This window comes from Vombatus ursinus, unplaced genomic scaffold (genome assembly GCF_900497805.2).
Source record: "Vombatus ursinus unplaced genomic scaffold, bare-nosed wombat genome assembly UNPS02014812.1, whole genome shotgun sequence".
Lineage (NCBI taxonomy): Eukaryota > Metazoa > Chordata > Mammalia > Diprotodontia > Vombatidae > Vombatus > Vombatus ursinus.
Window position 1 is genome coordinate 37,728,275 of NW_020954590.1, and position 25,442 is coordinate 37,753,716.

Below are 25,442 nucleotides of genomic sequence, written 5' to 3' on the forward strand. Positions count from 1 at the left end.
AAAGGAAAGGAAAGGAAAGGAAAGGAAAGGAAAGGAAAGGAAAGGAAGAAAAATTCATGTCGCATATATTATATGCTAGCCATCACCCTAAACACCTTTTAAATATTATCTCATTTGACCTTCACAACAACCCTGTGAGGTAGTTATTATTATAAGTCCCATTTTACAGTTGAGGAAACTGAGGCAGGCAGCAGTTAAATTCCTTGCCCAGGGTTATACAGCTTGCAAGTGTTTGAGTCCGGATTTGAACTCAAGTCTTCCTGACTCCAGACTCAGAACTCTTGCCACCAAGCTACCGAGCAAAAACTTAAAGGAACCAATTAGTAGCTGGGCTGAAGTCAAAATCAATTCTTCTGATAATTTCCTCTGATGTTCTTCCCGGTATCCTTCCCAGGCCAGGGTACAAATGGATCCTTGGTCATGCTTTCCAATTTCATAATCAGACTTATTAAAGACTCAGCTTTTCATACCTCCATATTAAATGCTATGCAAAAGATAAGACCAGAAAAGACATGGTTTCTATTCTCTAGAAGCTGATGCTCATAAGTATAAAGATAGCATAGATGAAACAGATGCTTCAGGGAACTATAATTCCTAATATATGAGGGAGGGGTAGGCATTTACAAAAAAGAAGTTGCACTCTGATAATAAATATTGTGATTAAAATTCTTAATAATTATAATAAGATGCAAAGGAAATAAGTAATGTCAAAGTATATCCATGTTTTCAAATATGACATAAGCAGCCTTTCTTCAACAACTCATTCTTTCATTCATAAGTATTTGCTGAATACCTTGTACAAGACACTTTGCTAGGATGGTGTGGAATAAAAAAGAATAAGGGGCAATCTCTTAAATTTTGAAGTGTGAATGGTTATTTTTCTGGTGAAGAAGGGCTAAGAAGAATTTGAATCTGAAAGGTCTTTGAGGTTTCTTGGAATTGTTGATTCAGGGAATACTCTGGATTTAATGTTGAAATCAACTTTGATGCAGAAGAATAGGATTTTGTTCAATTTAAAGTCTTAACTGCCCTTTACCTAATATCAATTTGGCAGGTCCTGTGGAATGGGAAGACCGAGAAGATGAACCATTAAAAAAGAAATCTGATGGTCCAGGTAAATCAACAATGACAAAAATAACATTAAATACAGGCCATGGGGAATGCTATCTTCCACCATCATTACTGGTCAGGTTATGTGATGACATTGTTGAAAACTTTTTTATTGACTGTTGCACTGACTTATAGTTTTCCCTTGGATAGTCATCATTGCTGTAAATTATTATTGATTCCTAGAAGTAGACCTTAAATTGACCTTTATATTACTGGACCAAAAATATGGTTGATTGTGGCTCAGTTTTCTGAGGTGTATCAGAAAATATTCAAAGAAAGAAGGTTCTGATGAAGCCACATTATGATACAAATCCCAAGTATATAAACAGCTTGTAAAAAAGGAAAAGAGAAAAAAAGAAGAATAGGCCAGTATATGGGTGTAAAACTTGAACTATTCCCCATTTGAGGAAAAAAAACATCACTTTTCATATTAAATAACTACCTATATCTGCTAAATTGTTATTCTCTTCTATATTTTCACAGTTGTAAAACCCTATGTGTAGTTTTGGATTTTTATTTCTTTTCTCCTTTTTTGGTTGTTTTTGTTTTTGTTTTGCGAGGCAATTGGGCTAAGTGGCTTGCCAAGGTCTCACATCTAGTAAGTGCCTGTCTGAGGCCAAATTTGAATTCAGATTCTCCTGACTCCAGGGCTGGTTTTCTATTCACTGCACCACCTAACTGCCTCTATTTCTTTATTTTTTTAGACAAGATATGCACAAATTTTTAAGAGTGAATGACATCTTCTGGCTCCAAATGAGACTATCTGCCCTTAAGAAAATTGTTTTTGGCACCAGTCTGCATTGGCACTATGTATTATAATTGGATTGTACTTTTTCATACAATGGCAATGATAAACTCCCAAATTATATTCATTTTTGATTGCTTTTAGAAATCATAATAACATTGAATCCATTGTAATATGTTACTTTATTAAACAAAATTGGATGTACCCCCAGTCACAACATGTCTCATAAAATGTAGCTTTAACATGTTAACAGATCTGTAATCTCATCATCGTGAGGACTCCTTCCACCAGAATAGATCTCAACCTCTCCTAATCTAATGTGATTCTTATCTATATCTATTCTGGTCCATGCCTAGCTCAGGTTAGTCTAATGTATCAAGCTCAGGGTTCCAATGCAATGACATACTAGTGAATCATAAAATGCCCTCCCCCCAAAAAAAGGAAGAAGAAAAGAAATGGAAAAAAGAAACACAAAGGACTTTACTAAAAACAAAAAATAAAAAGGATAAAATGCCTAAGGTTAAAAAAGAGTAATTCTTATAGAAGGGTATTCTATTCTGGCTTAGCAACTTACCATGCTAAATCAGAGAGATATTCTGAAGGGCAGTTGGGCTTCTAAACCTCCTACATCAGTTCCCCATAGGCCAGTCCTTTTATGCCTCAGCGCCAAAGAAGACAAATCAGGGATGATCCCATGACTTATGTCCTTACCCTCTCAAAGGGAAATAAGCCCCAGCCTTTATTTATAGAACTCATAGGATTCTAGCAGCACTCCTAAAGAATGTAGTTGTTCAGTCATATCTGACGCTTCATGACCCCATTTGGGGTTTTCTTGGCAAAGATACTGGAGTGGTTCGCCATTTCCTTTTCCAACTTACTTCACAGTTGAGGAAACTGAGGCAAACAGGGTTAAGTGACTTGCCCAGGATCACATAGCTCGTTAGTGTCAGTGGCTGGATTTGAACTCAGGTCCTCTTGACTCCAGGACCAGCATACTATCTACTACACTATCTAGCTGCCCATTCACTCATAAAGAGCTAGAAGACACCTAAGAGATCACTTAGTCCAATCCCTTCATTTTACACACAAGGAAACTCAGACCCACAGTAGAAAAGTTACTTTCCCTTATATTTATATAACTAGTAAGTAGCAAAGTCAAGCACTCTAAGTAACTCCTTCATGTTTTCTACATTCTATACTCTCCATCCCCCATTGTTGTCATGATATTTCCCATTTCTTGGTCTTTGTCCATACATACTGCAGGCCTGAAATGGTCTCCTTTCCCTTCCCTGTAATCTTACAATATAAAATTTCCTTCTTTCAAGAACCAATTCAAGTATTAATCTTTCCTCTGCATTTCCCATGTTCTCCTTTGTATCAAGGTTATTTCTATATATGCTCCACCTCACCCCAATCCACTAATTAATTTGAAAACTCTTTGACAGCAGGTTCTGCATATCCCCAATACCTAATACAGAGTAATTAATAGAAACATTATAGATATTTATTAAACAACTTAAAACTGCTGTATTTCATCCTCCCAGATAACATCATCAAAAGGATATTCAATATTTTAAAGTTTACCTGGGTCCTCTTTTTGGCATCAGTGGATAGTTTTACGACTTGGCTTAATTCAATTTCACGGGAGCACATCGATATATCTACAGTGTTAAGAATTGAGCGATGCATGCTGACCAGAGAAATTAAAAAGGTAACACTATTGATACCATTATCTTCTCCTCTTTTCACTCACAAAATTTGAAGACTGAGTTGAGTTTCTAAAGAGAGATGATATACTATCCTTTTGTCAAGAAAACTCAATACCATCCTACTTCCTTTTAGCATACAAGAAGCCATCTCACACTCAGAAATAGAATGAAAAATAGTCATTTGTGGCTGGAACATAGAGTTGCCCCAACTACAAGTTGGGATTTGAGAAATTTTCCCTTGATTTCATGAATTGTGCCTGGAATGTATCATAGCAAATATGATATATTTGTGTACAGAAGCAAGTAATTAAAGCTGAGGATGGAAAAGGGTGGGTGTATGTAAGATGTATAGAAGGTACACAACTGAATTCTGAGAAGCAACCAGATCTGGAGCTAGAGAAATCTTTCATTCTCGGTTGGTTTCTGCTTTCCTTTAGGGCAATGTTCCAACTCGGGAGAGCATCCATATGTACTATCAGAACCACATTATGAATCTTTCTAGAGAGTCTGGACTGGACACAATTGATGAAAACCCTGGTGCTGCTTCAGGCTTAAAAACAGCCCGAAGAATGGATAGCTTAGATTCTCATGACAGTATTTCCAGGTATTTCATTTTTTTAAACAATAATTTTTTCTCAATTTATAAAGGCCATAAATCTACACCAGAACATTTTATGAAGAACTAATTGCATGAAGGGAGAGTTAATTACAAATTTTTCACTATCCTATCCTTATGCAAATAATAAAAGTTGTTCTATTATCTTCAGCAAATATCTTAGTCAAATAATTGGAAATATCTGTAAGAATTTGATGTAAATTATATTTTTCCTTTAAACTATTCTATTGATTTTTTTCTATATCACTGTCTCTTCCCAATGATTCACTCCCAAATAGGAGTCTTTCTTGTAGAAAATACAAGTAAATAAGTCAACATAATTGGCCTTGTCTGAAAACATATGCCAACATCCACATTTCTAGTCTTCTATCTCTACCAAGAGGCAGGAAGCATATTTTGTCATCATTAATACTCTGCAGTCACACTTAAATATTGCATTGTTCAGAGTCCTTCATAGCTTTCAATGTTGTTTTCCTTTACATTACTGATATCTGCATTCATTTCCTAGAAGTAAATCAGAGGCATCAAGCTAAGAATTCCTGATTATGGCAAGGCCTGCCACTTGAACAATGATTGAACTTCCATGGCATCCATTTGAAATTTGTACAGCATTTTTTTGTGATACTCCTCCTGCAATTTCCTTTCTTCTTAGAAGCATTACAATGATTCCTAATAACATATCAAAAGTAACACATTTGGATCCTATCTATGTATGTTTCAATGCAAGTTTAAAGAATTATCCAGATAATTGAGCCCCCTATCCTCCAAAAAATTACTTTTGAGAAAAAAGCTATTTCTTCTTAATTATCTGATGTGGCTGTTTTTGTTTTCCATAGCTATTATTAAATTTATTATCTGTATACAAACTTTCCATTTTCACAGGCAAAAGTTTTCTCAGCTAAGAATGTAGAAAAGGTCTTTAGAAGATTTTTTTCATTGTATTTATATACATTCAGACACACATGCACAAGTCTACAGATGTCCTCTTCCTGGAACAGTTTTCTGAGGATCTTATGAAAAGAAACAGCTCAAATAATTTATAATTGAAAACAGAGGCATGTATATTTACATGTATATATGTATGTATATAGATATGTACACTAGTATGTGTATATAGATATACATGTTTATGCACAATAATTTCACTCTGCATATATGTGTATATGTATGTATGTATGTGTGTACATATGTGTGTACACACACACACACACAAGCAGAGACAGAGAGTCTATGTCTAAAATCCTTTCCTGAAAATAAGTTAGGAGAGAAACAGATTAGAATAACAAAAATAATAAATGATGTGACTATAAAATAATCTGACATGATTTGTAACACACATGCCAGAAAACAAATGTCCTTTCAAAGTACTAACTTTGGGAATCTTCACATTTATTTCAGTGATATTACTACTAATTAAGTTATTTTTAGAACTCCTCTTTTCTAATTGTCTTCAGAGCTAGTTGATGGTCTCATTACTTTGTAGTCAGTCCCTATTATTCAGTCCAAAAATAGTTTAATCACCTGTATTACATTTGGCTGTCTCTGGAAATCAAATCGACTTAGGGAAAAAATAGTCATTATTGTAGCATTCAAAATAAGGTTCTACAATGTACTGAAAGAAACTCCAAAAAATATCTAAAACTGTTTTGAGCAGAAGCATAATTATTGTAATAAGCATAACTTCTATAGGTGACTACTTTGAAGTATATAGCTCTCACTGGAACATGTAAACTCTGGTGTGACACTTTTGTCACAAAACCAGTAACATAGCTTTGGAGTCTGGGAATCTACCTGAAGTAATAAATACACTATTGGCCTTGAAAGAGTTGCTTATTATCCCAAGTATCTCATTTACTTCCAAGATTTACTTGGGCAACAGAAAGACTTGAGCCCATTTCCTCAAAACCAAACCCCAAAGCAATCATTTTCATGTGAAATTGTGTTTTGAGCAGGCCAAAACAAGAAATGCTAAGTGCCAGAGAACTCTTTGTAATCATTGCTAGGAAAATCAAATGAGAAGCTATATGTAAAGCACTTAGCAAACTTTAAAGTGCTAAATAATTGCAAATTATGTTATCATTATTATTATTATATTATCATTTCTACATTGTCAGTTGAAAGTTGTAAGGTCATATCTATTCTGCTACTTAATAATTATATGTTGTTGTGTTTTTGTCTGATGCTGACATATGCTTTAAAACCCCTTTACAGTCAATACAATAGAATGGTGATTTGGGAGGGTTTGGTTTGTTCTGTTGTTTCCCCTGTATCTCCAAATTTGGGAATAAGGAGTTAACTGCTTTGAGAAAAAATTCACAATTCTTTTCATTTTTCTTCTGCTCATTAAAAAATCTAGGAGATAAATCCTTAACAGTGACTGTATCAGAGTAGTTATGTATTTACTAAAGTTATGAGTTGGGATGTTTTGAACTGCCAGATTAAAATATTCTCCTGAAAGAAAGTAATAACAAAAGAGTATAAATTACTAAATGAAAAAGTCTCTTCTCATCTCCCTTTACTTCAACACATAAATACACTTTCCATAAAATATATTTTTAGAAATCATTTTTATAATTAAAATCTGAAAAAAGACTGACTGTAAGGGTGAAAATGGAGCAATATGCATTGGATACATACATGTGTAGACAGATTGATAGATTGATAGAAATAAAGATATAAATCTAGTGAGCATGTTAGTATTTTTTGTGTCTAAGCATATCATATCATTAACTTTATTTGATGATCTTTTTGCTGCTTTTTTGGACAGGCTTAGAGCAAGAAAAAAACTTTTAAAAAATTTCATAATTACTCTAACTGGGCTCTACAGTTTTTGCTTATTAGGACCATCTCCCTAAATCATGTTTGGTTTGACAATTTTTCTAATTCTATCCAATCTCCTTTGTATTTCAGATGTTCTTTGTTGATGATTGCCTTTTAATTACAGGGGATTATCCTTGAGAAAGAGAGGGTTTGGGGGGAAATGGTACTGCTGATGGGTTAACAACCCAAAATTTTGTCACTAAATGCATCTTGGGATAAGGGGTAATTGGAAGATGTAAGGAGCATCGATTGTACTGTGTACACCTAGCCCTCACCACACATTTCAGGAGGAAGCTGGCATGGAAAGATGTGCTGACATTCCAGGCATGCCAGGGAAATGACTATGACTGAAGATAGCATTGTCATTCTTCCAACACTTCAAATTCAAAAAGCCATTCTCATCTGTTCTCTTTTTGACTAGCTAAGAACAAATTCATTTTCAGATTGATCCTTTTCCCCCATGTATCAAGATTTTTTACTCCACATCTCTACTTGTAATGAATTTGTTAGCTAGTACTTACTGATTTTCTTTTAGTTTATCATGTGTTTTAATGGAGATATATTTGTGTAAATGCCATTTATATATTTCTAAGTTGTGTTTTCTTTCTCTGCAGACCTGCCCTATGGCCTTGTTTCTCTATCAAGGCAACATTCTATAAAATTGTACATTGGGCAAGAGAATGAGTAGACAGAATAGCACAAAATAAAGCAGGCTAAAATGATGATGATAATAATAATGATAGGTTACACTTTTATAACACTCTATAAAGATCTTTCCTCACAGCAATCTTGTAAGTAGTATATACATTCTCATTTTTACAAATAAGGAAATTAAGGCTCAGAAAATTAAAGTGACTTGCCCAAGGTAATAAAATTAGGAAGCAACATCAAACAAACTCAGATCTGCTAATTCCAAATACAACACTCTTTCCAATTTGCTGCCAATGGGGTAAAGATCAAAAAGAAATTCTACCTAAAACAGAGGTTCTTAATGTGGTAGCTGCTAACTTTTTTTTTTAATTTTAGTAACTGTATTTCAGTATAATTGGTTTCATTTGGTATCTAATGTACTTTATTTTTTATACTTAAAACATTATTCTAAGGAGTCCTCAGGCTTCATGAGACTGAACTCAGAGAAGCAGCAAGGTATAGTAGAAAGAGTAGTGGACAAGGCCTATGTCCCATTCTTACCTCTGGCATTTACCAGCTATGTGGCTGTGGACAAACAATTTTGACTTCTCTGAATATTTCTCATCTGTAAAATGTGCATAATAATATCTATATTGCTTGCCTTTTATGAATGTTGCAAGGATAAAATGAAATAATGTACGATAAAAATGCTCAAAAACTTTAAAATTCTACATAAATGTCAAAATTATTGTTGTTATTATTATTTCCTATGCAAATGTTAGAGACTGGCTAATAATAAGCTTTTTCTCTTATTTCATATATAAGAATTCAAGAATTTGGGTAAAATATTTGAAATAAAGTCAACACTTAAGTTATTTGTTTTTTTTATTCTGATCTAGTAGCTAAAACATTTTAGAGGTATCAAATGTTACAGATTAGGGGATAATGTTTAAAATCAGTGATTACTCTTTCAGTAGAGAATTTCAAAATGAAAACAAAGAAAAGAGCCCTATAAAATATACAATAAGTGTGCTGAAGTTCAGTAAGTTTTAAAAAAAAGAATTTAATGTTATCTTATTACCTACTTCATGTATTTTACTGATCTTTTCATGAGTTTTGACACTAAGCAATGACCTCATATGGACAGCATGCCAGGAGAGATTGGACATGCCAATATATTGGCAAGTGAAATCATCAGCACAGGAACTCATAGTAGAGTCATGTTTCTATTAGTTTGCTTCCAAGAGTACCTCAGTCTGAAACACAGTGATTTCCCATGATTTCCCTACCTGGGGACCATTGAGAAATCTTTGGAGAAAACTATCTTGGAACATCATTAACATTGATGTACATCCAGTTTGACTGTGGTGTATTTACAGAGACTTTTATTCTGGCTTTCCCAATGGTGACACTCCATCTCTGATTTCTCATTTGTAGTCTCTAAAATTTCTCCCCACCCCTACCCCCACTTGACTAGCATCTATGAGTTTTATTATTGGAATATATGATAGAGCATATTTGATGGAAGTAAAAAGTTCAGTAATTTGTATATAAGCGACTTCATTCTAATCTAAGTATGTGAGCTCACATTTGTATAACACTTTATCTTTAATAAACCACACTATAATACTATAAGGTAATAAATACCAATATTATCCTCATATTAGAAAAAGAAGAGTGAGAGTCAGTAAAGTTATTTCCCCATATTCACTCATATGTTAAGTAGCAGAGCTCAATTCTGAACCCACATCTCCTAACTTTTAAGGACTGCCCTATATACTCAACTGGGCAGCTATGTGACTCAGTGGATAGATTGCTAGGCCTCAAGTCAGGACGACTCATCTTTCTGAGTTCAAATCCAGCCTCCGACACTTACTAGCTGTGTAACTCTGGACAAGTCGCTTAACCATGTTTGCTTCTGTTTGTCATCTATAAAATGAGCTGGAGAAGGAAATGACAAACCACTCCAGTATCTTTGTCAAGAAAACCCCTAATGGAGTCACAAAGAGTCAGACATGACTGAACAACAACAACATACACAACACTGTATCATCTTGGAAATTTTAGAGTACACAGTTAGGTTCATTGAAAAAATAAGCCAAAATCAAAAGAACTAAAGGTGTTTCTTGATAATTTTTTACAGCGACTTTTGCAGCATTTTCCTTTATTACATCAATAGCAGTCATGAGGAAAATGACATTATTTTCTTCAACTTGAAATATTAGGGACTCTTAGTGACACTTGTCACTTTCTATGACAGTAATTCTCCAAGCTATTCACAGCTGAGCAAGAGCTCTTTCAGAATTCTTAAGGTAAAACTAAACTGAATTATCACAAAGAATCCAACTTTCTGATTGGACCTAGCAATTTATATACAGTGAAGCTTAGAGTATAGCTATCCCATAATGCTCTCTTTCTAATGTTTGGCCCAACACTTCCTAAAGCCACAGTGACACTAACCTACTTGGTGAAAGGTGTCTTTATTTATATGATTTTGAGAATCCATTCAATTATTTCACAATAATTGAGGGAGTTCTACTTTTTATGGCAAACTTTTAGGCCTGCCTTTTTCTTCCACCACTGTTTCTGAGCTGGGAACTAAGCCTGAGTCTAGCTCTCACCCATATTCCAGATTTCTGAATTGCATGATGATGACCCAACTGGAATTATGCTATATATAGTACAACATAATCTGGCTAATTCAGGGAACAATTTCTATGAATAGAGCATAACTGTTCATGTGAGCACCCAGGAAGGCTTCTAATAATATATCTTAGCTTTAAAACTCTTTTGGGTTACAAGTTTTACTGTACCTGTTTTATCCACCATAGTGAATATTACACAAGGATTACAAATATTAAGGTCATCACCATTCAGAAACTCCTTTTCACAACAGTGCTAGGCCTGTATGTTCAAGCTGAAAATATTATAATTTGAGTCCTTTAACATTCCAAAACCTAAATGAAAATGAGGGGTGAGCATCCTAGGAACTTGTGAAATAACATTGCTGTATTTATTATATTCCTTGCTTCCTGCTCCTTTCTTTTAATACATCTTCATTGAAGTAATGTCTTTCTCATAATTCTTATTTGCTTTCTGTCAATCCAGTAGCATCCCCTTCCTGGATTTGACCTGCCCTCCCTCTCATTGTTCCACTCATGAAAGGAGATAAGGGTTTTAACAAATAGATTCTTTAATGGCATGTGTTACAAACCTCTGGAAAGGATGCAACAAGTGATCAGAGGGAAAAAAATAAGTAAAATGGTTCCTGGTGCTGCTGCATTTCTTTGTCTCTAGAATATTTTTTCAATTTCTGATTTTTAGACTGTTCATCAGAGTAGCATCTATGCCAACATAGTACACCACATCAGACTGAGAATAGCTTGAAAATCCATTTTGGTTTCTGATCAACTGTAAATATCTCTCTTGAAAATGAATACCTTTTAGAAGTCACAATTTTTAAAATACCACCAGATTCTAATATATAAATTCTCAAATGAGTGTATTACTGCAGTGAGTAAATGTTACAGCATTTTCAGTGGTTTAGTTTAAGACAAACTTGTTTAGTTAAAAAAAATCTGTCTGAAGTTAAACTTACACAATTTCCAATATATGTGACTTTGCAAATCATTTCATTTTCTTGTTCTAGTCAGGGACATAGCCTGTCCCAGAAATAATGAATTCATTCATTTACTAATTCAACAACTTTCTCCAATTCATTTCCCAAGTATAATGAATTTATTCAAATAATCCATTCATTAATTTATTTAGTGCAATAAATGCTCAGTGTTTAAAAAATAATGATAAAAGTAGCCCAGGAACCATCTATTTCCTGATAACGCCAAACGGGTCCTTATCTTCTCCCCGAATCTTTGTTGTTATTGTCATCATCGTGGTGGTGGTTATGTGTTTTGCTGCATGGCGAGTACATCCATTAATTGATCCATATGTACATTCATTTATCATTGGTGTTTAACACTGTGTCTTTGTAACTGTTTGCGCTGCTAGCTGCTACACTGAAGCAACCTTGCTGTTCTCAAGGCAGTCCACCCTTGATGATTTAGATGGACGAGAAACTATTCCTAAAACAAGTGAGCGGGCCCGACCTAGGCTTCGTAAAATGTACAGCTTGGATATGTCCTCTTCATCAGCTGACAGTGGCAGTTTAGCATCAAGGTGCTTAACTTGTGCATGCTTCCTTGAGTCGTTTTACAACCCTCCTCCTCCTCCTCCTCATCTTCCTTTGTTTAGGTCTTTGCTCTCATGTGTGGTTGTTTTGTTTTGTTTTGTTTTAAATGGCATGTCTAACAAAAGCATAGGTACCATCTTTTCTGGGGCTAACATTAGTTCTCAAGATCATAATTTGTGAAAAGAATTATTTCTTTGATTTTGTCTGGAATGAGTTTCTTTCAAATCCTTATTTCAAAGATTGTCTTTTATTTCTGACTAATTCAACTTTCCTTCCTCTTAAGAAAGGTTAACTGTGAAAGATACAGTTCATCTTACTGATTTAGAGGCTTGTTTGGGCTACAAAAGGAAGGGGAAAAGCATCAGGAAAGAGGGTGAACATTTTTGTGATTTGCTCATTCAGAGTTAGATAGACATTAAGATACATTCTGGAAAGTTGTCATATTTGGTCAAGTTTTAATGGGTCAGGAATAAACCTGTCTGTATTCATATACTTGAGTAATATAAAAGTCAAAATGTGTTTTATCCTTGTTTTAAAAATAGAACGTTGTAACCTGAGAATAGACTAATTGACTGCAGTTTCCCATGCTCTTCAACTAGGCTACTTGACGCTAACTTATTTGGTGATCCAGTCTTGCTGTTTTCTCCCTAAACGTTCTATAAAGTAACTTAGATTTGCAGTCTTTTTCATGCAAGTTAAAGAAATTGATTACCTTTCAAAATTTAGTAGAAGCTAGAAGCATGAGATGGAATCTAAATACCTAAATTTTAAAATGACCCAAAACAAAAAAGGAAAAATGGCTTTATTAAGCATGGTATTGTCAGCTCCTTGATTTTTGGTTTTTGGTTTTTTTCTCACAAAGGAGATGTGTAGCATGGGAATCATTCCATAACATGTTGGCACTTACCAGGCATTTAATAGTCAAGCTTCAGCCTAACAGAGAAGGATCAAGCCATCATCTATATTGTCATTTTGACATGGGATCTTTAGGTATTCCTTACTTCCTCATAACACAAATCCAAGGACATTACGGATGTAGTCACAGACTACAGGGCCCCTGAAAGTTTGATCAGGTCCTGGATTAACTCCTGTAATCTGAACTTCCCTCAAAGGATAAATCCATTTCCAATCCTTCCTAGGATTTCTAGTCCAGCCTAAGGTAAGTCTATGAGAGATTCCAATTGGCATGTCCTCCTAGGTATGTTGTGGCAGCTAGGTGGTGCAGTAGATAGAGCACTGGGCTTGGAATTAGGGAGAGTCATCTTCATGAGCTCAAATCCAGCCTCAGACACTTACTACCTGTTCACACAGGATAAGTCATTTAACCCTGTTTGCCTCAATTTCCTCATCTGTAAAATGAGCTGGAGAAGAAAATGGCAAACCACTCCAGTATCTCTTATGAGAAAACCCTAAATGGGGTCATGGAGAGTTGAACACAACTGAAAAATGACTTAACAACAAAAACCTAGAGACTTCCCATATCACAGAGACCAGGACCAGAACCTACAAATATGTTGAAATCTTTGGTCTCACCCAAGTCTTTATCATTGTTTTTTAAATTAAGAGACAGGCTAGGGTGAACTCAGAAGGTCCTATGATAGGCCCAGGCTCTAAGTATACAGGTCAGACTACCAGATGCATTCAATGGTCTAATAATTTTCATTTTAGCATTCCTCAAAACAAATTCCCAGGACATTTTTCTCTCCCTTCTTTGCAAGAATAGAGGAAGAAGAGGAACACTGAGAAAGTACATCATTTATTGAAGTATCATAACTTATATTTGTTTTAGTGTATAAATCTTAATTTGTATCTATACCTAGCCTGCCTTGGGCCTGGAAGGAAAGTTCAAGAAAAAGACAAAAGAAAATAATAATAACTACCTTTTATGTAGTGCTTTAATGTTTGCAAAGCACTTTCCAAATATCTCATTTGAACATCACAACTCTGGGTGCAGGTACTTTTATTATCTCCATTTTACAGAGGAAGAAATTGAGGCAGACAGAGGTTAAGTGACTTGCCCACAGTCACAGAGGTAGTAAGTGTCTGAGGCCAGATTGAATTCAGGTCTTCCTGACTCCAGGCTTAGCTCTCTATCCATTCACTGTGCCTCCAGCTCCTTAGGCAGGATATGAAGACATGAACAAAAAGAAATGTAAAGTAGAGATGGGAACTAGAATAGAAGAGAAGTAGAAAAGAGCCAAAGAAAAGGAAGCCTAGGAGCAAACATCTAAAATAGAGTGAATCAGGCAAGGAAAGAAGGAAGGAAATGAATGGTATAGGTCAGGAATGGGGAACCTGCAACCTTAAGGACACATATGGCCATCTAGGTCTTTGGGTGTGGCCTTTTAACTGAGTCCAAGTTTTACAGAACAAATCCTTGTATTAAGGGGATTTGTTCTGTGAAGTTTGGATTCAGTCAAAGGGCCACACATGAGGACCTAGAGGGCCCCATATGGCCTTGAGGCCACAGGTTCCCCACCCCTGGCATAAGTGTTAATGAAGGAGAGGGTAGAGAAGAGAGTCAAACTGAATAGTAAATGGCAAATCAGAAGGAAATGCAGTTTTACAAGGCACAGAAACCAAATTGAGGGATCAGTGCTGTGTTTTAGGAAAGAAATTAACAAGGTAGAATGTGTATAGGAAAGGACAGCCAATGTGGTATAGGAACTAAAATCAGGTTATACAAGAGAAAACAGTGAACACATGGCAGCTAGCTTCAAGTACTTGAAAGACCTTCATAGAGAAGAGAGATTGGGCTTATTTTGTGTGAACCCTGAGGACAAGACAAGGAGAAATGGTTGGAAATGACAGAAAAGCTGTGACAAATTTCAACTCAAGGAGAAAAATCTTCTCATTATATCGAACTGCGTCCAAAAATTGAATACTTTCCCAGGTGATAAAGTATTTCCTATCACTAGAGATCTTCAAACAGAGTCTGAGTGACTGCTTGGGAGAGATTCTGTTGAAATGGAGATTCAAGACCCTGAGGTCCTTTTCCCACTCTCGTAATTCTATGATTCTATGGATTGGCAGAAATGTAAAACTAGACATCAAATCCAGGTGAAGATATACACACACACACGTATATATCTCACATCATATATGCAATATAATATTATGTAATGTATATAAAGTGAGATATATATGCGTGTACACACACACACACACACGCACACACACACACACACACACACACACACACACACACACACAAAGAAACTGAGAACCAGAATAAAGAAATCAAGGAATTTTAGAGTAGTTTGATGATAAGAAAAGTACACGAACCATCATTTATTTTAGTCTGGATTATGGTATGCTTTCATGATAATTTCCATATGGACCTATGTAGGATCATTATACCAGACACATATCAGAGTATAATTCAGTCAAAAGCTTCTAATTAGGACTGGCAAGGTCTCTGCTTTCTGTAAGCTGTGTATTTTGAAATAAATATATGGATCAATATTACGCCTTGATCTGGAAGTCAGTAATCCTTTCTATGCATCATAGGATACTTCAAATGCTTCATTAACAAAATGATGCTCATTTTGCATGAACTACATTCACTTATTAACTTTTGCATTTGGGAGACAAAACTGCTGTGTGCGTTTTCTACCATACAGGGCTTACCAGGATATAATGAAGGATTAAAATAAATAGGGTAATACATATTTAGGAAAGTACCTTGCAATTTTTAAAGGGCATTGTAGTATCTTCTCTTCAAATCAATAGAATTTTGTGAGCAATCACCATGTTAATCCAAAGTATTTTATGCACCCTCTCTTCTTCCTAACAGTGAGCCCACCCAGTGTACCCTGCTATATTCTCGCCAGGGGACAACTGAAACTATTGAGGAAGTAGAAGCAGAGCAAGAAGAAGAAGTGGTGGGCCCCCTGCCTGAGCTAAAAGATGAAGAAGATGATGAGTACGATGAGGACTCAGTAGAGGTGGATCTCACCTCAGATGCTGAGTTGCCGCAGTATTCCACTATGGATACCGCGGATACAATGGATACTGTGGATGGTGATGTAGAGGCCCCACCTTCCTACAGCAAAGCAGTGAGCTTTGAGCGCCTCTCCTTTGGCTCCCACGATGACTCTGATGACAAGAACCATATGGTTGTGAGTCCAGATGACAGCCGGACAGATAAGTCGGAGATAAGCATTCCGCTCCCTTTGACACATGAGCTGACAGCCAGTGAGCTGCTTTTAAACAAGTAAGAGCTCAGAAAACATATAAAACACCATTTTTAAGACTTTCCAACCAGTTCACTCTCTAACTTGGCTTCCTCACCACCACCACAGGGGAAATCCTAAAAATTAGATATAGGAACAATTTCCTGAGGCCTGCTTCTCTGGATAGAGTATGGGAAATGCCAGCGCTACGATTTTGCCTTCCAGAGTATTTTTACTTGAAAAATATTCAGTTTCTCCTGGCCATTCATGCAGCAGTTATTCAAGAAATATGCCATAATAAAAATAATTGGTATCTGTCCAAGTCAGCTTTATTTTGAGCAGGTTGCCTCATAGGACTTAGAGTACTTTGTTAAAAGACCGTTGTAATATAACATGATCTTGGACTAGTACTCAAAACAAGGTGATTTTGGATTGAGTGTGAAATGGTTTCTACTCAAGTCTTGATATCTGAAAGAAAAGTGAGCAACTCAGTCTATCTTCTATCATTCGGACAAAACAGCCAGATGATTAATTGAGTTTTGGGAGATTTTTGTTTGTTTTGGGTTTTTTTTGGTTTTGTTTACTTTTCCTCTGAATGCATTGTATTATGTAGATACAACCTTAGAATTCCACTCATTCACTCCAATAAGAGACTTTGGAAGTCTATGCCTAATTTTTTTTCTTAAGTATGATTATAAGATAAAGGATAAAATTCTCTTCAGAATTATTATTCTATCATCCTGAAGAAAAACATCTTGGGAAAACTTGACTTTTATGCTGATTTCAGATGACTTTTCTTAGCCTTGTTGAATGTGAGATAGGTAGGAAAAATATAACTCATAAAGTTCCTGAATTTCTCCTACCACAGCCCTATAAATTATTCTAATTAGGAACACCAGATTATGTTCTCACAATTATAGGGATAGATTTTTCCCCCAGAATTCATGATTTTATTTATTTGCCAATTTTATTTCCTTCATTTCCTAACTCTTTCTACTAATGTGAATCAGAAACTGTTCTGCAATTTGTGGTCTTAGGGCAATAATTGATTTGTCTGAGGTCACACAGACAGTATGTGTCAGAGACAATCTTTAAACCCTAGTCTTCTTGACTCTTAAGATTTCCTCTCAGTCCAATAAGACACACTGCCAAATGCATCTTTTCAACTGGATCTCAATCAACAAACACTAATCAATACCTACTATCACTCAGACACTGTATAGGCATTGGGGAGACAAAAAAAATAAGGCAATCCTTTCCTTCAAGAAGTTAACATTCTACTGGGGGAGATACACACAAGTAAGTACAGAATATAAACAAAACAAATTAAAAGTAATAGGGTGGAGCAGAACCAAGACCATAGAGAATGAGGAAAAGTACATTGAAGAAGGTAGTAGATGAGCTGAGTGTTGGAAGAAAGAAGGAAGAGAGGGAAAGAAAAAAGAAAATAAGAAAAAAAAGAATTAGTTCAGAATAAACAAGCAAAATGAAATTGAATCTTTTGTGAATTCATTATTTTGACCTTACTGCTTTCACAGATTTGTTGAAATATTGACTTCCAAGAGGATTTATAGCTAGCCACCCAGCACAAATTATAAACATGTGAGAGAAGATAAACATTTTAACATAAAAATCATTTTTTCTATAATTTTGGGGGTTGTTTCCTTTACAGGATGTTTCATGATGAAGAGTTAGAAGAGTCAGAAAAATTTTACGTTGACCAACCTCGATTCTTGCTCCTGTTTTATGCTCTCTACAACACTTTAGTGGCGCGCTCAGAAATGGTGTGTTATTTTGTGATTATCCTCAATCACATGATCTCGGCTTCCATGATTACCCTTGTACTTCCTATCCTTATCTTCCTCTGGGCCATGCTGTCAGTCCCTAGGCCCAGTAGGCGTTTCTGGATGACAGCCATTGTCTATACAGAGGTATGTAAATTCATCACGTGGTACCCATATACTACTTACAGCTCAATTTTGTTTTATGTGTTAGTAAGTTCCTGAAAAGTTGTGTGTAAAACAAGTATGTGTGCAGATGTTCTTCAGGATACAGAACAGATGTGTTACAATAAAACTAAGAAAAAAAAAACAAAATTCCAAACATCCATAGACATTCATAGATCACCAGGGCTGTAAAGGACTTTAGACATCATCTGGTCTAACTCTCTAATTTTATACCTGAGAAAATTTGGACCTAGGAAAGTTAAGTGATCTAGTCAAGATCTCATAATTCACAAGTAACAACACTGGTACTACAACTTCAAACTCATGATTCTTAATCCAGTGATCTTTCTACTATATTTTTCTGGCTTCCAGTTAAAAAATCTGAGGTAGTAGGATTTTCCCTGGAGACCCTAATTCAGTGTTTAATCCTGGCCCCACAATAGGCCTTGTGAGCTGACTAGTCTGACTTAAAAAATATATATATGTCAGTGCTCCCTGGGAACCAACTTGAAATTCTTTTTCCAACAGACTCTAGACAAGTGGTTCTCAAAGGGTGGTCCAAGGACCCCTGGTAGTCACCAAGACCCTTTGAGGGGATCTGCAAAACCAAATCTATTTTCATAATCATTGTTTTCATTTCTAATATGATAAGTATTAAAATATATAACACATATAAGCAAAAGTTCTTTGGAGGGTCCTCAATAATTTCTAAAAGTATAAAGGGGTCTTGAAACCAAGAAGTTTGAGAACCACTGTTCTAGACTGATCAACGGGGTGAAACCTAAGGATATTAAGCTGAGCTTGTTTTCCTGCCTCAGCACCAAGAAAAGTAGTTTCACCCAAAGAACTAATCAATTAGGGACTAAACTTGTTGCCTGAAGATTAAGATTTTTTTCAAACCTAAATTTCAGAAAACACAGATTGAGTTACTTCTCTAATTCATCAGTTCTATGATTAGAAATTCTACTATTCACATTTTACTACAGTGAAAATACCCATACTGGAAATCAGTTCATATTTTGTTAGCATGATGGACATGCAAATGCACTTGGAGAGAAGAAATCTAAGTTCAAGTCCCAGATTTGACATTTGCTAACTATAAGTCAGGGGCAGGTGACTTCACCTCTGGGAGCTATATAAAGGGAAGCCCTAAACACAGTTCCATCCATTATACAGAAAGCAAAGAGATATGCTTTTTACCAAAGTAAAACAGACCAAATCTTTCAGGCCTGATCAAATTTAACAGATACTCAAAGTCTCAGATTCCCGTGAAAACTAAGTGAAAAGGGATAGAATGAAGATACTATGACATTTGCAATTTCTTTTAATCCTTTTGTCTGATTTTCACTGAATCCTTCCTGATTCCTTTAGGTTCTGAATAGGCGGACCAATACTAATTTTTATGGTGGGCATAGGAATAAAAAAAAAGAAAAAAAGGGGTCTTGAAACCAAAAGGTTTAAAGTTCATTAATGGTCTTTATTTGCTACTTAAATGATAATTTTTATGCCCAAGATAGAACTAGAGCTTTTACATGTGCTATCCCTCATGCTTGAAAGACTCTTCCAACATTTCCCTATATGGAGATCCCTCCAGCACCTCAAGTGCTACCTCCTTATTGTATTACAGTTATTGTATTATAGTTGTTTTTGTAAATACCTCTTCCCCTTATTAAAGCTCCTTGCATGTTTAGACTGTATCATTCAATTCCGTCTTTGTGACCCCAGGATCTAGTATCGTACCTTGTACATAGCTGCTCTTTCATCAATATTTGCTGAATTGATCTGAACTGGTGCTTGAGAAAGTTTTTGTTTTGTTTTGATTTGTTTTATTTTTCAGTAATTCAACATCAAAGTTAAAACAATTTTCTTAACATTGTTCAATTGAAGGTAATGAGCTGTCCCATATATTTGAGATTTGAGGAGTTCTAGGGGTGGAGAACCTGTGACCTTGAGGCCATATGGGGCCCTCTAGGTCCTCAAATCTAGGTCCTTAGCCCTTTGACTGAATCTAAACTTCACAGAACAAATCCTTTTATTAAGGGGGTTTGTTCTTTGAACTTTAGATTCAGTCAAAGGGCCACACTTAAGAACCTAGAGGGCCACATGTGGCCTCAAGGCTGCAGGTTCCCCACCCCTGAAATACCTAAGGCTAAATGAAAAGGAGTGTTAGTCATCCACAGGCAAGATGGATAAGTTCAATTTTCAGCTTGTCCCAAAGCTAATTTTAAATTAATTTCAGCTTTCTCTTCCTCTACATCTTTTATAACTGGAGAGTCAAAGCAGAAAAATCAATTTGCTTTTGTTTCATACATTTTTGAGTTGGTAAAGGTAGCTTGAGGAAGGAGAACATAGCAAAAGTGAAGCTTTAGCAAACTATAAGCCCCTGAATCTGCACACAAGTGATAGTAAATGATCTGAAATAGGAGATACAATAAAACCACAAAAATAAATGTCCCTAGCCTCTCAAAACTAGATAATTACTGCTATGGAACATTCAATCGTTGTGGCATTGTGGCAATGCCAGTTCAAGCTGTATAAATGTATCTGAGGAAGAAAGGAAGGAAGAAAGAAAGAAAGAAAGAAAGAAAGAAAGAAAGAAAGAAAGAAAGAAAAGGAAGGAAGGAAGGAAGGAAGGAAGGAAGGAAGGAAGGAAGGAAGGAAGGAAGGAAGGAAGAAAAAAGAAAAGAAAGAAGGAAAGCAGAAAACAGAGATAAAAATGAATAATTGAAAGTGGCAGACATAGTATGATTCTGGGACCAACCTACCATATTCATCCATTAGGGAACCATTTGTTTGAATAAAACGTTATTCTTGCTGTAAAATTGATTTAGGGGCAGGGGAAGAGACTTACGATTTCATCTGGTTTACAGAGCTGTTGGCATGAAAACTCTGCACTGATTCACATTAATAACTCCTTTATAACTTACAATCTTAAGAAACTGGAGGTATTGAGAGATTAGGCGAATTCCTCAATGTCACAAAGCTGTTGTGTGTAAGAGGCAAAACTTGAATCTAGGTCTTCCTGAAGCCAAGGCTAGCCTGATAGCCACTATGCCACACTTCCCTTAAATGAATAGTAAAAATGCTAATGTTTTTATCTCATACCGTACTATTAACTACTACAATCAAAACTATAAGAGAATCATTTCCATTGTAATTATTATTCTGCCATATAACCAATGAAATTTCAAGAATATACCTTTCACTTGTATTTTTATCATTTCCACATAGGTGGCCATTGTTATCAAATATTTCTTCCAATTTGGTTTCTTTCCCTGGAACAAGAATCTGGATTTCTACAAAGACAAGCCATACCATCCGCCAAACATCATTGGAGTGGAGAAAAAAGAGGGTTATGTGCTTTATGATCTTATTCAGCTCCTAGCTCTTTTCTTCCACCGATCAATTTTAAAGGTATGACAAGCAACCAATCAACAAATCCTTCCTGAAGGATGGGTATATTCCCGTTATTGCCAGATGGAGGAAATAGGAGAAGGATAAAAAACAGAGTGTCTGCCCCTGGGAAGTTTACAAGGAGAAAGAATAAGTACAAAATTGAAGAAAATTAGAGAATACAAGGCAGTATATAATCAAGAGTTTGATTGTGAGAAATAGAATTATCAATGCAAATGAAATTCACAGAAAGGATAGCTTATTGTGGGCTGGAGAAATCCAAGAAAGTTTCATGGAAGAGGTGTAACTTAAGCTGAGTAATGGAAAATGAGTGAGGCTTCCATAAGCAAAGACAAGTGGAAAGGGGACTGATTGCAGGAAAACAGCATGGGCAAAGGGCAATGGAAACAAGAATGAGCATGAAATGTAGGGACTCTACACTTGGGCATGTTCTAAATTATATTATATTCATTTGTATATATCTCATTTTTTGAAATGTTTTTGGAATATGGAGTACAGGAAGGAGACTTCCTTGCATGGAACAAGGGAGTTGTGTTGGAAAGCAGTGGAAGATGTGTGGGACGTGGTGAGATTATAATGGACTTTAATTGACAAGGAGAAATTTTTAAATTAGGTGCTGTCGACAATGGAGAGCCATCCCAGGTTCTTTAGCAGGAAAACAATAGGATGAAAGCAGCACTCTGGGAAAATTAATCTAGCAGGCAATATGGCATGTAGTTAGAGGGTTGCCTTAGAGTCAAGAATATCTTGGTTCAAGACCCTTCTGATACATTCTGGCTGTGTGACCCTAGAAAAGTTGCTTCACTCCTCAGTGTTCAAGGAAACTCTCTAAGACTATAGATTTCAGAAGTTTCCAATCTGAATTAGTCAATGGTGTTTTCTAAGCAGGAGTTCCCTATACTGATGAAATCACAGGTCTAGATTCCACTCGTATGAAACTCTTTTGCCATTTCTTATGCTGTAATAATATTCTGTTACATTTATACACTACGATTTGTTCAACCATTCCCTAGTTGTCTAAGAGGTAATCTAAGGTACAACCCACCCACCCCAACCCCTTAGATTCTAATTATTTCCCTTTCTCTCTCCACTTTTTTTCATACCCTCTTCAGAATCAGGAAATTGCTTTGCTTGTGACTTCTTTCCCTAGTATTATTCTACCTCTTAACCCCTCTTTCCCCAATTTCCATTTGTTTCTCTGAAGAGTTTGATATATTTCTATACCAAACTGTGTGTATGTTCAACCCTCCTGTCTGTTTAAGATAAGAAGATACATTTGTTGCCCACTCTCCCTACCTCTTTCTTCCTCCATGTTTGAATATTCTTCTCACATACCTCCATTATGAGAAATTGCAAGTTGCACACCTTTTTCTTTCTTTCTTTATTATTATGTCCCTCCTTTCAATTTCTCTTTTCTTTCCTTGCTTCAAAACCTCAGAATGAAGCCAATCCATCTCTTTTGTTTTTTTCTCATGTAATTTTTGCAAATTCCATGAAAGACATTAGGACACTCATTTCTTCTTCCCTTATTAGAATATTAGCACCACATCATCTTGCAGCTCTCTCCAACTGCTCAGATAAATTTACTTTTCTTAGCTTCTCTGGACTCTTGAGTTTATATTTTAAAGTTCCTACTCAGTTCTGATCTCTTCATCATAAATACTTGAAAACTTTATTAATGATCCTTTTCCCCCTATAGGATTATACTCAGTTTTGCAGATTACATTATTCTTGATCATAAATTTATCTTTTTTGTCTTTTCAAATATTGTGTTCCAGCATCTATTCTCATTTATGATAAAATTTTCCAGTTTTTATCTGATTCTGTGATTTCTTTGCACTTGAATTACTTCTTTCTGGATACTTGTAGTATTTTTTTAAGTAAAAGTTCTGGATTTGGGCTGTGGCATTGCTTTCGGAATTCCTTTAAGGAAGTGACCAATGGATTCTTTTCTATCTTTGCCTTCTGGTTTTGGTAGATCTGGACACTTTTCATGTATGATTTCTTGAAAAATAGTGTTCAGGCCTTTTTATTTTAATCATGTTTTTCAGGGTGATTCTTAAATTATCTCTCCTTGACTTGTTTTCAAGGTCATTTGTTTTGGATATCAGTTTATGTTTTCTTCATTTTTTTCAATCTCTTGATTTTCTTTTAATGTGTCTTACTGTCTCATGGAGTCACTGATATCTATTTTGTCTCTTTTGCTGTTCAGGGGTTCCATTTCTTGTGTAAGGTTTATCATATCTCTTCTAGGCCACTTATTCTCCTTCCAATTCTTTCCTCAAGAATTTACTCAATTTTTAATCTTTTACTTCATTTCTTGTATGTATTTATTTGTAAATGTAAAAATTCATCTTTCTCTTTTGATTCTTTGGTGGCAGTTCCTACAGAGATAGCTTTACAGTAATTGTTGCTACTGGTGAATGTCTCTGAATTACTCAACTGTCCAGATTCACTTTCTGAATTGAGGCTTTATGCCATGGTACATTTTGCCTTTACTGAGCTTTAGGGTAGGGTAGTCTCTTCTGTTTGGCTTCACCCTGCGATTCTTTGCTCATTTTCTACCTTCTGGGTTTAGGCTTCTAAGGATCTTTGAGGTTAAGAGTGCTAGATCTTTATGGTTCTCTCATGCATCTCAGGACAGAGTGTTAGGGACGTCAGAGCTCCTGAGCCTGGGCTGTCTGTCCTGGTCACTGTCTGTTGGCCCTCCATCATGCTTCCACCATCCACACTCCAGAGCCTTGATTACTGTGGGGCTTTCTCAGATGAGCATTCTGCCCTTGTGGCTTCTGGACACAGAGTCTTGTGGTCTACATGTTTCTCATCTCTGGTCATGTAGGTTTTCACCTGGCTAGAGCAGTTCCCTTTGACTCCAAGCTTCTGATTGATTTTTTGTGCATTTCTTGGATGGAAGATGTCATTTTTCATTGAATTACTTGATTGTTTTTGGTCAAGTATGAACTTCAGGCCTTTGATGGAGTAGATGTAAAGAAACTGAGCAGCCGGCTTCCCTTTCAGGTGGACATCTTGGCTAGAAATCCCCAGTAATGTTGTATGCAACCAGTTTCCATGTTATTTTCTATTTTTGGAGTGGTTTATTAATAAATATATAATAAATATATTATTATCCTGTTTACCAATTTGTAGGCACAAAAGTCTCTTAAAATATATGTATATCTTGCATAAATATGCATATTTATGTTTTAAATCTGTAGAATTGAATAATGAACTTGATTCTATCTAAAAATGTTAAGTTTCCTCCTCAAAAAGGAATTTAATGACCACATTTGGCCACGAAGGAAAAAAAAACTTCATCTTTTCACTTCTTTGAAAAGGTTGGGGACTATGCATATATTGGCAGAACATTGATGTATTGGTTAGATAGGTTTATTTTACCTTTATTCTTTGCTATAATTTATTGTTCAGTCATTTTTCAGTCATGTCCAACTCCTCGTGGCACCATTTAGGATTTTCTTGGCAAAGATACTGTGGTGTTTGGCATTTACTTCTCTAATTCATTTTACAGATGAAGAACTGAGGTAAATAGGGTTTAGTGACTTGCCCAGGATCACACATCTAGGAAGTGTTTCAGGCCAGATTTGGATTCAGGAAGATGAGTCTTCTTGACTTCAGGCCCTTCACTTTATCCACTGCATTACCTAGCTGAGCATTCTTTGTTATATATTGCCCCTTTCAAGTTACCAATGATGGCCTTTTCCTATCCCTGATCCTTCTTGACCAATCTGCAGCATTTGACACTGATGATAGCCTTTCTTCCTGTATACTCCCTCCTTTCTAGGTTTTCATGATATTATTCTCTGGTCAGTTCTTCCTGTCTAACTGTCAGTCATCCATACTGAAAACCTCAGTGTCATCCTTAACTCCTCACTGTCATTCACCCCATCTAGCAAGTCCATTGCCAAATCTTGTCTTTTGACTTTCACATCTGTCATATACATCACCTGCTTTCCACTCACACAGATACCAACCCAGTTGAGACCGTCATCTCCTCTCACCTGAATTGTTACAATAGTCTGCTGACTGATCCCTCTGCCTTAAGTCTCTCCTCATCCTCCACTTAGTTGCAA

General features: G+C 35.9%; 1 protein-coding gene across 5 annotated transcripts in view; it reads left to right on the forward strand.

Annotated features, from left to right (window-relative positions):
- LOC114054137 (piezo-type mechanosensitive ion channel component 2) overlaps nucleotides 1-25,442 on the forward strand; it is a 527,965-nt gene that overhangs the window by 467,287 nt on the left and 35,236 nt on the right. For 4 of the 5 annotated variants that reach the window (XM_027877280.1, XM_027877281.1, XM_027877283.1 and 1 more), the window contains 7 exons: nucleotides 1,055-1,114; nucleotides 3,400-3,566; nucleotides 4,002-4,168; nucleotides 11,639-11,806; nucleotides 15,616-16,035; nucleotides 17,667-17,925; nucleotides 21,172-21,354. In XM_027877280.1, the coding sequence (XP_027733081.1) occupies nucleotides 1,055-1,114; nucleotides 3,400-3,566; nucleotides 4,002-4,168; nucleotides 11,639-11,806; nucleotides 15,616-16,035; nucleotides 17,667-17,925; nucleotides 21,172-21,354 (1,424 nt within the window). The remainder of the gene's footprint in view (nucleotides 1-1,054; nucleotides 1,115-3,399; nucleotides 3,567-4,001; nucleotides 4,169-11,638; nucleotides 11,807-15,615; nucleotides 16,036-17,666; nucleotides 17,926-21,171; nucleotides 21,355-25,442) is intronic. The other variant, XM_027877282.1, reaches the window with a different exon arrangement.